Genomic DNA, 15,996 nt, shown 5'->3' on the forward strand with positions numbered 1-15,996 from the left:
TGTATAGAAGTCTGTGACGCGTCGTTGTGCCCGGTCATCCTCTATCTCTTGTGGTGGCTTGCCATCCCCTTCTGCTCTCTGATTTGTTGCAGAAGCGTCTCCTCATGCCGACGCATCTCCATCAGATAAAGCCCGATACAGACTTGGTCATGGAAATGGATCAGTCGTGACAAAGGGCCGAAGCCACTCCCCTCCTGGTAGAGACAATGATAGCTCCCCCGGATCTCGTAGTAGGCTGGGCAAACACAAAGAAAATGCTCCTCTGTCTCAACCGCCCCCAACGTACATAGAGTACAGACCCGCTACTCTCTGGGTATACCTGCTGCTCTCCCTGCCTCGATCCTCAGCTGATGGGATGAAACCCGCATCTGACCAACGTACAAAGAAAATGCTCCTCTGTCTCAACCGCCCCCAACGTACATAGAGTACAGACCCGCTACTCTCTGGGTATACCTGCTGCTCTCCCTGCCTCGATCCTCAGCTGATGGGATGAAACCCGCATCTGACCAATGGCAATCCTCAATGCATGGGAGACTCCTCCGTCCTCGAGATATTGGGGTATGATGATGAATCCCTCCTCTAACACTCTCAAGAAGTGGTCGCCATAAAATTGGATCTTGGTGGGGAGCTACTGGTGCTCCCTCCCAAGTTGGGAATGTATGAAGCTGGAGGAGGTCTAACCGTATGATACGGTTGATCTCATCTCGCGGGATCGACTGAGGAGGCGCATTCATGCTGTACTGAAAGGGGGGAAGCTTGTCCATCTGGATATTGTGCTTGGCAAACCAAGTGGATATGCGTGCATACCATGTGTCTACCCCGCTCTCTGCTAGTTGTCTGGATGACTATAGGGCCAACCTCGAAAGTCTCTAGTGGGGTAAGTCGTAGACTCTGTGGATGAAAGTCAATGTTTGAAAGATGGCATCAACTTGAAGAGGTGTCATGGCGAACTCTGCTTGTACTATCTCATGTGGGACTGAGGGCTTACATCGGATCATCCTAGATCCCATCGTCACCTATAGCAGCTCGAAGCTCCGCCATACTGTCCTCGGAAGATCGCGTCCCCAGAAGGGTGCTGCATACATGGCAGTCGGTCGCATCAGCGTGTCAAAAAGCCAGCCCTTTGTCGGTGGATCCTGGAAGTGCGCTTGGAAGCGTGCTTGGGTTGTATGGGTCATCGTGAAGATGGGTCCTGTGAAGACTACTCCCAAATATGTGTATGAGTCCACTATCTCCACTGGCTTGCCACGATAGGTGAAACTAAGTCGGCGAATCACTACTCGTGAGGTGTTGAAGATCGTAACCTTAGTTTTCCCAAGGTTGACTGTCAGGTCTCTCTTGCTGCATAACACCTCTAATGCCTCCAGATCTCTGTGCAGCCCCTCTGTCGAAGAGGATATAAGGACTATATCATCAGCGTATTACAATATCCGTACGAGGAGATCACCCAGTAATGAGCCCTCGCCCCCCAGGCCATCTACGAAAGATGTGATCTCATCGATGTAGAGTCCAAAGAGAGTCGGTGAGAGAGGGCAGCCCTGCTTCACTCCAATTGTGCTCTCGACCCAGTCTGATAGACCGCCTGGAGCACGGACCCTGCCTTTGACCGAGTCATATAAGCTCATCACTCCCCATATTAGCGTCTCTGGAATCTACATCACTTGTAGTCTCTGGATCATATGGGATCGTCGGACAGTGTCGAAAGCCTTTCGAAAGTCTACGAAACATGTGTAGACTTTCTGATGTTTGAACCACGCCTTCTCAATGACAGCCTCAGAGTGAAAATGTGGTCTAGAGCAGAGTGATGCCTCCTGAATCCTGCTTGCCCTAGTGCTCGCTGCCCCCGTGCCTCATACCATGTTAGAAACATGGTGAAGGGAGAGAGAGAGAGAGAGAGAGAGAGAGAGAGATAGGGTGTGAGGAAACAATGCTCAAATGAAGACATGAAGAAGGTTCTCATTCATTCATCAAGTATGACAAGACAAGTGAAGTACAAGCCTTATATAGGCTACTCACTCACACACTAGCACCTAGTGCATATGGGATAACTCCCATGATGACACGTGGCACTCACACACATAGACTAGTACTTAGATCACCTACTACACACCAACACTGCACACCAACACACTCTTTGACTATGATATCTCCAACAGCCCACCTATTCTGTGTAGTGAATAGATGGCAGGTAGTGGGCTTGGGCATAGAGGACATGTTTGGTGGTGTCTGCCTCGGGACATCAGATAGGGAGCATGCATAAGTGTGCCACACTTCCGGATTAGTGATGGGGATGGGTGCCCCTCCGAAAGAAGTCCCCATCTAGTGGCCGGGTCTCCTTTGCGAAATGATTTGATGATCTCATCCATCCTGTGTGTGAGGAAGGCTTGTCTCTTGCTGCATGTCAGCCTTTGGAAGATCCGGTGTGCCTCATGTGATGTCAACTGACCCAAGGCTCGCTCTCGTGTGAGGTGGGCTCGCATCTCTCTGCACTCATCATCAAAGCAGGGGTTTTGAGGTATCTTCCCATCTCGTACAAGTGAAGATCGGGTCGTACTCCATTTTTCTTTCCATTTTTATTACTTGTAAGATCATACAGGCGTCATGAGGAATACTTGTGTCAGAACAGATTCGCATTCATACTTGTACACATCTGCCGACACTTGCATACAAATCCTTCCCATCACGGTCTGAAATTTCACTTTTCTTTTTGGAGTTGTTATAGGTGATCTGCTATCTTCTCCATAAAATGGCACTACAACCCTGCAGGCTCTCTTTCAACTGTTGTTATAATCATGTGCGATTGTCTGAAGGCATGTTCTTCCTGTTTTTATTGGGCAGGTCAAAAGTACGAGTGGGCCAAGAAGGATATGTAGCATCCATATCAGATGGCCTTCCATGGAAAGTGTGTGTGAAATTCCAAGGCAGGCATGGGGCTGATGAAGCTGATGAAGTTTTCTGTGATGGCAAGTGTGCTTAATTCTCTTCCTTTTGCTACTAAATTTGTTGTTTTATCTTCAAACTTCTGGCTCTTGTTTGGCTGATGCCTTCCATTTTGTACGCACGTTCCAAATTTGTCAAAAATCTTGATGAGGGTCCAAGAGAAAGAAACAGTGCTCTGGTCTTTTGGTTCTTTTGATATTTTATAGCCTTTCATACGGAAGTCCGGTGATCTGCTTGAATCATAAGTGTGCTGTTTCTCGAAAGACAATTCTGTACTGGATGATTGTCCCCAAGACCTTGGGTGTTACAAATCTCAAGGAGAGAGTTCACATTGAAGAATGCTAGACTCACTCAGTCGATAAACATTACGAAGATGCTGGGTGTGGCAAGTGGAGCGGGGGGGGGGGGGGGGATTTCATACAGCTAGCCTCATTTGTTGCATAAGCACCATAGAAGTTTTTCGTCTCAATAAGCTGTATGCGATTTCTTCAGGGATATTTGCAGTCAACCAAGATGGATGGTCCATTGGCATAAATGTCCTTGTTTCTTGTTTTCTCCATGGATGTCCACATGTATCATAATCCACTCAAGGCTGCATTTATGTATAGATGTACTGAAATTTGAAACTCCCGTTGGCCGTTGGAGAGTTGAGTGGTATCCAGCAAAGTGAATAGGTAAGAATTGGCATATAATTGCAGGTCAAGTTCTTTCTTGTCATTTCTTTTTCTTGATTTGAGTCGTTGAACAGCAGTTACACTGTACCATGAGGTGGTGTTATTCTCCTTTATGTTTTCTGCAAAGATGTAGTGAAGACGAACACATCTAAAACCTCTAGTGCAACATGTATTTCTCCGAAAAAGGATGGCAGGCTATTATGATGTACTGGACTGCTTTTCTACCAAGTATATCTTATCTTATTGATCAATGTGCAAGGCATAACTTGTATTGAACAGAGCATATGCCATAAAATAAAGATAGCATCTTTGCTATTGCCTCTGGTAACATCGTTACTGGCGATGATGAGACCTTGTGTGCTTTCAGAAGCTTTTGAAAATCCTTGGATAAGCTACTTCAACCCAACCAAATTTGATCATGAATGTGTTCAAGGTGTATGCTTTTGTTCAGATGGAATTGGATTCATTTAATCTAGACCATAACCTATGGTTCCTGGATAGTCCGGATTCCAGCTATTGCCTCTTCAATCATACCAGAATCGTGGTTTTTTATTGTAGACATTCCTGTCTCAACTCTAAAGTGTATATTAGATAGTGCACACGTCAAGACCTAACTGCTAGTTTTAGTCTGGGTAAATTCTAAGGACTCTAGCTAAGTTAAGGCCCTAGCAAGCCTAGGTTACTTTAATTTGTTCTAAGCCTAATTGTGTAATTGATTGCGTGTATGGGTAGAAGGTCATGGGGCAAAAAATTTTAAAATAAGATAACAAGCATTTAGTTAAATTATTCTATTTTAGGTTAGAAACATTGCTTGAATTAGCATGTCTATCTTAATAAAGATAAAGTTGGGTTTACTTTTTCAGTTTCTCTTTAAAGCTTTTTAAAGATTTCTAGCTATTTCTGTTCCTTCAATTGCTTAAAAATAGATGTATATGTGCTTGCTTGCTCATTCTCGCTTGCTCTCTATGAGGATTGAGGTTTCTTCTTGCAAAACCAACCAACTTAGCCCATTGCCTGGATCTCCCTGTTGCTCCTTCAGCTATCGCCACTGGCTCTAGAACATCGTGCTGCCTATCTGGCATCTGAATCTCCACCTGCCAGAATCTACTCGAAGCGCCTGTAGTAAGCAGCACAATCTACCATAGCAAATCGCGATTTGTATTGCAGCCTCTATTGCAACTCTGACATCTGATCTTCTTCACCATCAGCTCATACTTGTCTGAGGCGCCTCTTCTAGGCAGCTTATGCTGTCTACACTGTGATTGCAATTTGCCTTTTGCATTCTGCTGCATGATGTTTTGGAAGTTTTACATATTCTAGAGTCTCTGTGCATTTTTCAGTCTTCCCCCAATACTTTTATTTGTCACCTTCTATAGGTTTCTAGCACAAATCTACCAATGTTGATAGCAGGGACGAGATTTTGGCACAACCCTATTCATGTGATGTTTTTGATGCCCTGCACAAACAGTCAATACTATCAGCAAGCATAGTGGGATGCATATACCATTGTTTGTAGGCATTTGTAGCAACCGGAGTGACACATAATCTGGCCTTTTCAATGGTGTCCTCATTCCAGTCTTGGGCTTTAAATGCATATGGTAGACATTTAATGGAAGAATGCTTTTTGAGAGGCTCTTATTGGTGTCTCTGAGAATTCGAACACTGAAGGCATATATGAATTGCTGTATTCTTGCCTATCCTATTCACGTCATGGTTTTTGATGCCCTGCACTCCTCTTATCGTTATAAACTAATGTAGGCAGGTTGGCAATGAAAAGAATGTGCCACATGGTCCTAGTATGGATTTTGCTGATCGGTAACTAAAAGATACTAGGTCCATAGAATTATTAACAGACTTTGAAAATGTAGCATGGGATCCTATCTGAAGAACTACCATCTTGGCATCTCTCTAGCACTAATATACCTGAGCTTGGATGCTTGTTGTATAAAGCTTTGTATCTATACCTGAATCTTCCCCGTTATTGATGCGTATAGGTGGCTCGGTTCTATCCAAGACCATTGCTCGTGCCATCAAGCAATTATCAGCTTGAGGAGCTTGATTATTGCTTCCATGGCAGGGAAGGAGACATCTGTTAGAAGTCCTCAGATTTTCTTCGGTCGCCTTCCATGCAAGAAACTAATTGGATAGAATCAGAGCAGGTTGCACCCCTGATGCTCTTGTACATTGTCAGCCATCATGTCAAAAAGTTATATATTCTTTATGCATGGTGAGAATTCTGGAACAGACATGTGGCAAGAAGGAGAAATACGGAGCAATATTGCGCAGGTATGCAAGCATGGAACTCTGGGTGGAACTGTCATGATGACACGTGGCAGGCTCTGGAGGGTGCTGAGCACTGGTACGGCCTAGTACAGGGTCTGGAGCAGATCACCATGGATATGTCAGCTTGCAAGGGAGGAGGCAGAGCATGGAAATACAGCACGATGGGGAGCAGATACAGGCCGGGACAGAGGTGCCTACATCTGCAACATCTGCAGTAGATCTGAGTAGTTACATGTATGGTCAGACTGGATCTGCAGGACCTGGTTGGGACTGTACCAGACCCAATTGGCTGGTTGGCTTGCTGACTAGCTTCGTTGGTTGGTTGATCTAGTCGGCCAGTTTGGGGCTGGAACTTCAGCCTGTAAGAACGACCTGGGCATTCTATCCATTCAGTGAGCTATTTTGGTGAGCAGTCCAGCCTGTTTCGAGGTACCCTTTGGGAGGCTCTTGTTGCCACAAGGAAAGTGGCTGACTGCAGGAAACAAAGAGCTCAAGGGTCTTCAGCATTAGCAGCAAAGGAAGATGCGTTCATGGAGGAGACTTGTGCCTCTGTTTGGGCTACCTTCACAATAGTAGGGAGGTCAAGAATCCACAGCAAGTACTATCTTAGGATTGGCTGTGCGAAGGAGCAGCAGGGAGGCATAATTGCAAGGCACATATTATGAGGCTCACATCGCAGGCCAAGTATTTTGGAGGTGCCAAGGAGGTAGGAGAACAACCTTTTGAGTCCACATCTAGTCAGTACTCAGCTGATAGAGTGTGGCACTGTAAACATCTCTTTTGTATATGATTGTCAACATTGGATAGAAATATACTTTGCTAGTTCTACATCTCTCTCTTGTGTATTGTCTATCTACTTTCTGCACATCCATATAACACACACTAAGGAAAGTGAAGTTTGGATTTGAAGATACCACTGTGTGATTCCTGGTCTCCATACTCTTGGGTTAGCTCCATTCCGTGAGGGGGGAGTTACCGTAAGCCAGCAACCTCTCTCTCTACTCTCTTTTCTAACATGGTATCAGAGCCCTGAGGTGGTTCACCAGTGGGAGCTCGAAGGTGAGAACCTTGGGAAAGGAAGATCTCGGTTCAGCTCGTGGAAGTCGACTTTTGTGTCCGAAGGACAGGTGCTCTTGCGAGGACGAGGGTGCCTCAGATTTGGACAAGTGTACATGTCCTCGTCAAGCGAGTCTATTGACACCTGATCATCCTTGGAGGAAGGAGTCTCTCCGGAGATCAAGGTGATCTGGATTCAGGAAGAGGAAGGATCAGTGTTTGATTTCTAACAAACCCCCTAAGCCATTCATTCCCTCTTCATGGCTGAGGTTGATTTGGGAGAAATTGGTGGGAGTTGCGGTAATGCCATAGCCCATTGAGGCTCCGGCCACCGCGAATGTGGCTGCAGTTGTGGTACCGGCGAATCCTGTAGCAGTGAGAGATTATTGGGTGACGCATGATGCGGAGGCCTTGGCCATCATTATTGGCATCACTGCGGACTCAGTGCTCCCTCGCATACAGCTTGCGACCACGTCATTTGCTGCATGGACCATCTTGAGGGCCATGCATGAGATAAATACTGATACGAGGATTCCAGACCTCTAGACAGAGTTGTACAACTTGCAGATGGATGACCAAGATGAAGGTGATAAGAGACAAGCTCTTTGTTCTTAGTCAAGCAACAGACACAGCTCGCGTGGCAAGGCTTTGCTTGGGATGCTTCCCGATGTTCCACAATTTGTGCAAGATGTGCCAACACTCCTGTCAATTAAAAAAGCTCCTAATGTTGAAGAGATCGTTGATGCCAACATGGAGGAAAGGTTGGCCGTTGAGATGTACAAAGAATAGGCTCATGAGCAACCACAAATGGAGGAAGAAAGGGAAGGACCATCATCAATAGGGCGGCTTGCCGCAGACCCTGAAAGGAGCATAGAGCCATCGACTAGACTTGAGATGGTGTTTATCAACAGCTAGAACCAGACAGTGCTTTGGAAATGGAAGAGGTCTTGACGGCTGATATCGAGGATTGAGAAAGAGGGGACCTTGTATTGGAATTTGGATGAGGTAATTTGGATGAGGTCATGTTGCAGTCTCTATCCGCTGTCGTCCCCTTGATGATAAAGAATACATTTTTTAGCATTATACAACATGGGCTATGTGCACCAAAGTGTAATGGTCTTGCAGAAGTCCTGGTTCATCTAATGCCTGGTAACAATCTCAGCATTCAAATTCCTACTAGTGCGTCTCAGCTGGCCTTGCAAGTGCCAGCGCCATTGGAAGCAAAGACTTACAAAAGAGGCAAGTGTATAATTTGATTAGGATTGACTGAAGGAGCATATCAAAATGTGTATATTGCAAGGCAAAGAGAGAGCCCATCTTTCCAGCTTTACTCCCATATAATTTGCTGTGTTGGCCCTTTTGGCCATAAATGTAGCCTGTAGAAATAGGCAAACAACTCCTGTGGAGCCTCGTATTGGGGCCCTTTCTTGTCTGTGTTTGCAGGGGGTCCTGATTAGAACAGTCTGAGATATCTTGTAATCCGAGCTTCACCCGTATTAGTTTGAATTAAGTAAACCCAATATCTTGGCCTGCGTGGCAATCGCTTGAGGTCTCAAGTCTAATAAGGAGGGCTATTGGATGTGACTGAGGAAGCATGGGAGATGCACATGCAAGGGAGGACATGTAGGATATGTTTTCAAAGATGTGGGGATGAGAGGAGTTTTCTGGCGTCTCTGCAAAACGAGTTGAGAATAATAACAAGAAGAATAATAATTGGGAAGGTGTGCACAAGAGTTGGATCAGCATACGGATCACATAATACATTGCTCATCAAGGCAACCAAGTTTATGGCGCGAGACTGTTCTAGTTGCTGAATCCTGAAATTGCTATTGTATTTGCTGCTATGTATTAGGAGCATCAGTGCAGATATCATGGTCGCCGTGTTGTGGTAGAGTAGACCCTTTGTACATTTACATTTGTATTCAACACAAACCTTTTTCTTGGTGCCTTTAATACTGTGGTTTATTTCTCGCAAAGTCTGTACATCAGTTTACTAGTAGATTCTCTAAGGTCATCATGTTTGGTGTTTGCAGCTGGTGATCTTGAAAAAGTTGAACCAAGTTGTTCTGATGAGTCTTGGTTAGCAAAGTTTCCAGAACTCCCAATTGAAGCTCTATGCAAGGTATACAAATCCTTTTTCAAATGAAGCGTCTTAGAAAATGCGGAGGACTGACATTGTATGAGTACATTTAGTCATTACAAGATCATCAATTCCTCTCCTCATGTATATCCAGATCAATTATGCTTTCCCTCCCCTCGTACAAACTTTCTTATATGTTGTTCCCCCATGTGGGTTGGGATTTGTAGTGATCTGAATTTGAAGTTCTTTCTTTCTACAAACTACTGAGCATTACAAGTTAATCTTGCAAACAATTCTCTATTCTTGCAGATGGTCTTGTATCGGAATCCAGTGATAGTTCATTTTCCCGATATCCAACAATGGTTTGCTAGGGCAGCACCTGTAAAAGGAAGGGGCAGCTTCCTCAACAAAGTAGCAGACATGTTGAGTAAAGTAGATGGCCCTGTTGTTTTTATTGCAGGACGAATAAAAGAGGACCCAGGAACAACAACAGTTTCAAATTTCACTCTTGTAATTCCCTTGATCCATTCACAACCATTTTTCTAAATAGTTGTTATTTAAAGTACTCTCTGTGGAGGTGGTTGTTGAGAAGCAATGCTCCAGTCACTCAATCTGCCTATTTGCTAACAACTGTGTGGAGGTTGTTGTGTCCTGAAATTTGTTTTTGTTTTTTTTTTCATTTGTGCTGTTGCTTATTTTGTAAAATATTAAGATGTTCTCAGGTTGTATGAGTCATTGTACTCTTTTCTAACTTCTTTCTGCATTTAAGGTATGACATGGCACTGATTGAGTATTATTGCTTTTTCTAGGTAATGGAAAGAGAATATTTTGTATTAATAAAGGGGGACTGACTTACTGTTTGTCTAAAGAGCACCTGCAGTAGGAGGAAGAGTTCTCATGTTTGCGAGAAGAGATTTAAAATATTGCCTGTCATAAGGCCTTAGGCGAGTTGAGACTAAAGTTGAGGGAGGCGTTTATCAACTGGATTTATTTGCTCTTATCAAGTGCATCCCCATTTATAAGTATGAAGAAACCCCCAAAGAGCGAAGTGCCCAAGGTATCAAATACATCATGCACCGCATGAGAGAGCCTGAGAATGTCAAGCCCTACGCAAAGGAAAGAGCCAGGGTTGATGCTGAAAGTGCCACCTCAAACCTGTAGGACAGTCTCTCCATTTAGAAATAGTTTTGGGCATGGTTGTGATGTTAAATCCCCCAATTGCACCCTCCCCCCCAGCCCTCTTTTATGGCACATCCTCTCTCTCACCGGTCGGGCTCCCACCCGTACCCCCTAGGGTGACGGGGCCTATGAGACTCAGGTTTCCGAGACCCTAGATTGCACCATTTGGAACTGTAATGGTACCTTATGGTCAGACCCAGGGAACTTCTCGGAGTCTTATACAGGACGAGACATAGTCTTTTACACAGAGACACACCAGAGCCTAGAGCGTCCACTACCGATAGTCAGTGGCTACATATGGGAGTCAGCCTTCAGGGATGAGACGAGGGATACAGGAGGAGTTCGAGGATCATGCGGGGTCGTAGTATTGTACAGGTCTTCCCTCGCTGGAGCCATCTCCATTGAGAGGAAGGACGCACACTCCTGATTCATGTGGATCCGGATCCGACGTATAGACACCCGTGACCTTTTCATAGCAATATGCTACTTCCCGCCAGACACATCCCACTTCGCCAGAGTGGCACGAGAGGAGGGTGAGACATTGCCATATGCACCCTTACATCAGGATATCCCAGACCTTTCAGCCCGTGGGGAAGTTCTCCTTGTTGGGGACTTCAATGCCAGGACGAGCACGCGCCAAGCACCACTCTTGGACTTCCGAGACGACTCTATCATGCTACCAGACATGGACCTAGACGGAGCAGGTATGACCAGGACCTCATCGGATCGACACGGGCCTGTTACACCATGTGGACACACGCTCCTTGATCTGGCCAGGATGCATGATCTCATCATCTACAACAGGCTTGACCTATGGCCCTCCTCAGGTGGTTTTACTTGCTTCCCACACGGGGGGGGGGGGGCACTAGTGTAGTAGATTACATCATGGGATCCCCTACCTTTACTTCATGTATCACCGACTTCACCGTAGCACCACTCCCTCCAGAAGTTGATCACACATACCTATTCTTTACTATTGCCACCCCACGCTTAGCCACACCACACACACCACATAGGAAGCACGACACCTACCACGACATACACTTTGATCACAGCCTCTCACTGGCCTACTCTGGATGCCTAAACAGACTCCTAACCTACATCGATCACATACCACTCATAGAGTACCGTATTGCCTTGATTAGTCGCACACTCCACGAGGCTGCCCTCCAAATCTTTCCCCACACCACTTGGTCCACTAGACCACCACCTCTTGGTTCTGTACCCTGCAACAATTGGTACGATGCGGAGTGCAAGGCTTATCGCCGACAGCTCCGACTTGAAACCAAATGTCACCTCCCGAACACACCAGACACGGTACGCAAGTACCGACATCTCGTACATCGGAAGAAGCAGGCATTTCTTCGTCGAAATGAGGAGTTGCTGCACATCTAGTACAGCAACAACTCTAAGGATTTTTGGCGGAGATTCCTTGAGCGTAGGTCTCCATCACCCCTCACCGACACGAGAGTCTGGCACACGTATGCACACCATCTTTATGATGTCCCACACCAGCCCACTCCAGATCTCATACACACACCTCGCCCCACCACTTGCACATTGTTCACCAGAGGGGGAGTCAAGGACGCGACATTGAAACTGCACAATGGTCGAGCTAAGGATCACGAGGGGCTATGCACTGAGTTTATCGCATATGGGATTGACACGTTAGCCCCGATCCTATGATGTTGTTTGCCTTGGCTTCCCCCGCACCTAGACACTCAACACCATCACCCCCATCCACAAGGCAGGGGATCCCATGGACCCGAGTAACTAGAGGACTATCATGATGATTGGACATGTGATGTCCAAGATCTATGCAGTTGTATTGGATGCGTCGGTCAGCCTGTTCGCAGAGATGAGAGGGCTCAGAGCAGAGGGTCAGGCCGGTTTCAGGCGAGACCATGGGACTATGGATCACATACTCACACTCAAGAGTATCATTGAGGAGGCCAGATCACGAAAGGAGAGGGTATATTGCTGCTTTGTGGATTTTCGCAAAGCCTTTGACACAGTACCTTGAGCTCGTCTCATCACACGCCTACAGACACTGGGATTTGATCAGGAGATCCTCTCGGCAGTCATGGCACTGTATGAGAGAGTCTCAGGTCGAGTTCGGACAGGTGCAAGTTGGACAGATGAGATCTTGAGTACCATAGGGGTTAAACAGGGTTGTCCCTTATCACTGATCCTATTTGGCCTCTACATCGATGAGCTTGAGACTTTCATGGGGGCGTTCGGAGGGACTGGTTGCTCACTTGCCGGGATCATCATCAGGATTCTTCTTTATGCAGATGATGTGGCACTCTTGTCGTCCACACCCGAGGGGCTCCAGCAACACCTGGATGCGCTACATGCTTTTTGTTTATCCCATGACTTGGAGGTCAACCTTGGCAAGACCAAGGTCATGATCTTTAACACCTCTCGAGCAAGCATGCAGCGAAAGCAGTTTACTTTTACTTTCGGTGGGTCACCAGTTGAGATTGTATCCTCATACACTTACTTGGGGGTCATCTTCTCGGCCCGATCTTCATGATTAGACCAGCGATGCAGGCTAGACCGAGCAGGGGATACGTCTCACTGGCTCGGCTAGAGAGACAATGCTTCCACTCCCACTTCCAGGACCCTTAGACCAAGGCTCTTCTCTTCGACTCCTTGGTCTGACCAGCCGGTATGTATGGCAGCCCTTGTTGGGGTCCTGACATGTCAGAGATAGATTGGACACGGGTGGAGCGCCTACAGATCCTCATGCTCTCACGGATGATCCGGGGAAAACCATCTGTACCACATCACATCATTCAGGCCGAGTTTGGTGCTTCTCCACTCCAACTAGATGCAGCCTTTCATACCATTATATATCTACACCGGGTTAGATCATATGGGGACTGCACATCAGGGAGACAGAGGTTGCCATGGTTGGCTCTCGATTCCTCCATGACGTTGGCAGTAGAGGGAGACGAGCGATGCTGGTATGCACGGACTCACAGATGGTTTGTGAGACTAGGGTTCCACATCGATAGGATACCTCCTTTTCACAGTTTAGATGCCCCTCTAGTACTCCCACCCACCATCCCGATCGGGCCACACACCAACTAGGTCATTCGAGAGGATCTCTTGCAGCTACACACCTTTAGGACCTGGTTGGAGCCGAGGGAGCTTCCAGTGAAGCTGAGTTTCTACAGAGATTACTGTCTTCATATTTCAGAGGAGGGATTCATCACACCTTCGGGGTACACTGAGCTTCATATGCCTTACTCACTACGGATCTCCATCAGACAGTTTCAAGTATCATCACATCGCCTCTGCATAGAGAGCAGCAGAGCAAAGGGGATTTCTAGGGAGCATCGCTTATGCATATTGTGCGATTGTCAGGAGGTCGAGTCGGAGGAGCATTTTATTTTTAGGTGCCCGGTGTACTATGAGATCCGCGGTTGCTACCACTGCTCTTCAGAGACAGCTCCGAGCTCCTTTCCAGATTCCTCGCCTACTCAGATCAGAGATGCCTCGCGGCCTTCATTCATGAGGGGGTCCGACACAGAGAGCACTTACTCAGGCGACGGGGCTTGGCCACATCATCAGACACCTCTCAGAGCAAGATCACAGAGTTCTTCCCATCGAGTGACATTAATCGTCCAGTCTCTAGCCGCAAACATGACAGAGACCCCGACCTGACGACCGCATCATGACACATGAGACATCGAGGGGACACACAGATCACTCTGGGGGACCTCCCGTCATTGTTTAGACCCGGGATACGTCCCACGGGAGTCACGGTGGCTTTGGTCTTGCGTCGAGCCTCATCCAGGAGACCGAGACGCACAACACCCCTTGATGGGCGCCAGCGTCCCATCACCGGCTATCCACTGGCCAGGGCGACATGACATACGGAGGATTCCGCTTCGCTCCAGTCCTTTTCTTTTCATTGTTACATCCATATGTATTTGATTATGTATGATCAGACTTATTTTTTTTTTAAAAAAAAGAAGGGCTAATTATATTACTTCGAGACAAGGCATACAAGAGACTCAACAGCAATGCTGGAGCACAGGGATAACTCCCACCTGCGAAACTACAAGCCACACAGGGCCAAGCAAAAAACTGTTGCAAAATGCTGTCAAAATAAAAAACCTAGTCTGGGTCTTCTGAAAACCAGTAAACCGCGAAACCAAAAAAGCTACGGATCCCTGATGAAGTGAATCCTGGAAGTACTAGAAAGTCTTCGAGACAGTGAATCATCAACTGATATGACTCCTCTGAGTCAACATCCAACAATCGAGGCTGACCAATAATCCCTGATGAAGTGAATCCTGGAGATACTCGTAATCCAAGCATGTATGGATCCCTCCTCCGCTGAGCTCCCGTCCATCGTGCCCGCCCGAGGGTGCCAATAGGAAGAGACCTGCCAGCATGAGCAACCACCACCTGGCGGGGGGCGAGTCCGCACTCCAGTAGCCCGCTCCACGCACCTGCAGGCCTCAACCCACATGGGGAGCCTCCTGGTACGACAAGAAGAAGTAGAGCCAAAGGAGAAGGGATCCCTGAGGAAGGAGTCGAGGGCCGCCGCCCTGTGGAAAAAGAATCTTCGAGAAAAGCTCTGAGTCTTGAGAAGCTTGGAGACCCAAGCAAAAAAGGGTCCCTCCTCCGCTGAGCTCCCCTCCATCGAGCCCGCCCGAGGGCACCAACAAGAAAAGACCCGCCTGCATGAGCAACCACCGCCTGGCGGGTGGCGAGTCCGCACTCCAGTAGCCTGCTCCACGCATCTACAGGCCTCAACCCAGTTGGGGTGCCTCCTGGTACAACAAGAAAGAGTAGAGCCCCAAGAGAAGGGATCAAGTCCAGCAGCCCTGCGGATAGAGCCAAGAGCCGCCGCCCTGTGGGAAGAAGGTCTTCGAGACAGTGAACCATCAACTGATATGACTCCTCTGAGTCAACATCCAGCAATCGAGGCCGACCATGACCAAGGTGCCAACCACGATCAAGAACCCCTGCTAGGAGGAAAGCAGTGAAGCCACGTCGAGGTAGCAAGGTTCCACGAGCCGGTGTAGCTCCGAGATCGGAAGCGCCAGGATCCCTGTTGTCGAGCTTGACCATCAAGAAGAGCTCTTGACCACCATGGGAGCAGGCATCTCGCATCTCTATCTCCTTGAGCTCGAGGTAGTACCAAACCTTTCCTCGACAAAAGGTCCCGAGCACACACGACGCTTCCTGAAAGATGTTCCTGTTGCTGCGATGAAGGTGCAGGTGATGCAAGCTGCTGGGGCGGAGGAGCAGGCTACAACCAACAATGCTCCCCTCCGAGGAGATGCAATGCCCCAAGCCACGGGTGGCACGAGAAAGCAACTTGCACCTACAAGCCCTACGCGAATGAAGCATGCCCCAACAAGAGGGCAAAGGGTGCAGACCACCCAACCCGCCACTGGCCAGCTCTGCCGTTAGAGGTGAACCCACCATCACACGATCGAGGCTGCTCAAGCGAGGTCTACGGAGGCCCAGGCGAGGGAGGTTCCGCTGAACTCCAGCCGTTGCTGCCATCAGATCGAAGAGGGGTGTGAGGCGAGGTGGAGGAGGGCGAGGGAGGGGAAGTGGAGGAAGACGGGGGGGGAGGGGGGTGAAGCGGCACGCAGGCAGCGAGGGGCCGTGGGCGACGGGGCTGCAGCAGGGGGGAGGCGGGAAGGTCGCGACGCGGTGCTCTACCGAGACATCATGATCGCTTTGATGTGCTAGAAAGGAGCACACTATGTATGATCAGACTTAGGATTCAGCATGGGTGATGATGCTCGTTTC

General features: G+C 47.8%; 1 protein-coding gene across 1 annotated transcript in view; it reads left to right on the forward strand.

The window, feature by feature from the left end:
- The window catches only part of LOC147888094 (uncharacterized), a 137,153-nt gene that overhangs the window by 80,559 nt on the left and 40,598 nt on the right, over nucleotides 1–15,996 (forward strand). The window contains exons 7-9 of the mRNA XM_087393340.1: nucleotides 2,839–2,963; nucleotides 8,987–9,075; nucleotides 9,343–9,543. Coding sequence (XP_087249466.1) covers nucleotides 2,839–2,963; nucleotides 8,987–9,075; nucleotides 9,343–9,543 — 415 coding nt within the window. The remainder of the gene's footprint in view (nucleotides 1–2,838; nucleotides 2,964–8,986; nucleotides 9,076–9,342; nucleotides 9,544–15,996) is intronic.

This window comes from Dipteris shenzhenensis, chromosome 22, assembly GCF_047967505.1.
Source record: "Dipteris shenzhenensis isolate YYH24624 ecotype China chromosome 22, Dip_SZ_1.0, whole genome shotgun sequence".
In the NCBI taxonomy this organism is placed as follows: domain Eukaryota; kingdom Viridiplantae; phylum Streptophyta; class Polypodiopsida; order Gleicheniales; family Dipteridaceae; genus Dipteris; species Dipteris shenzhenensis.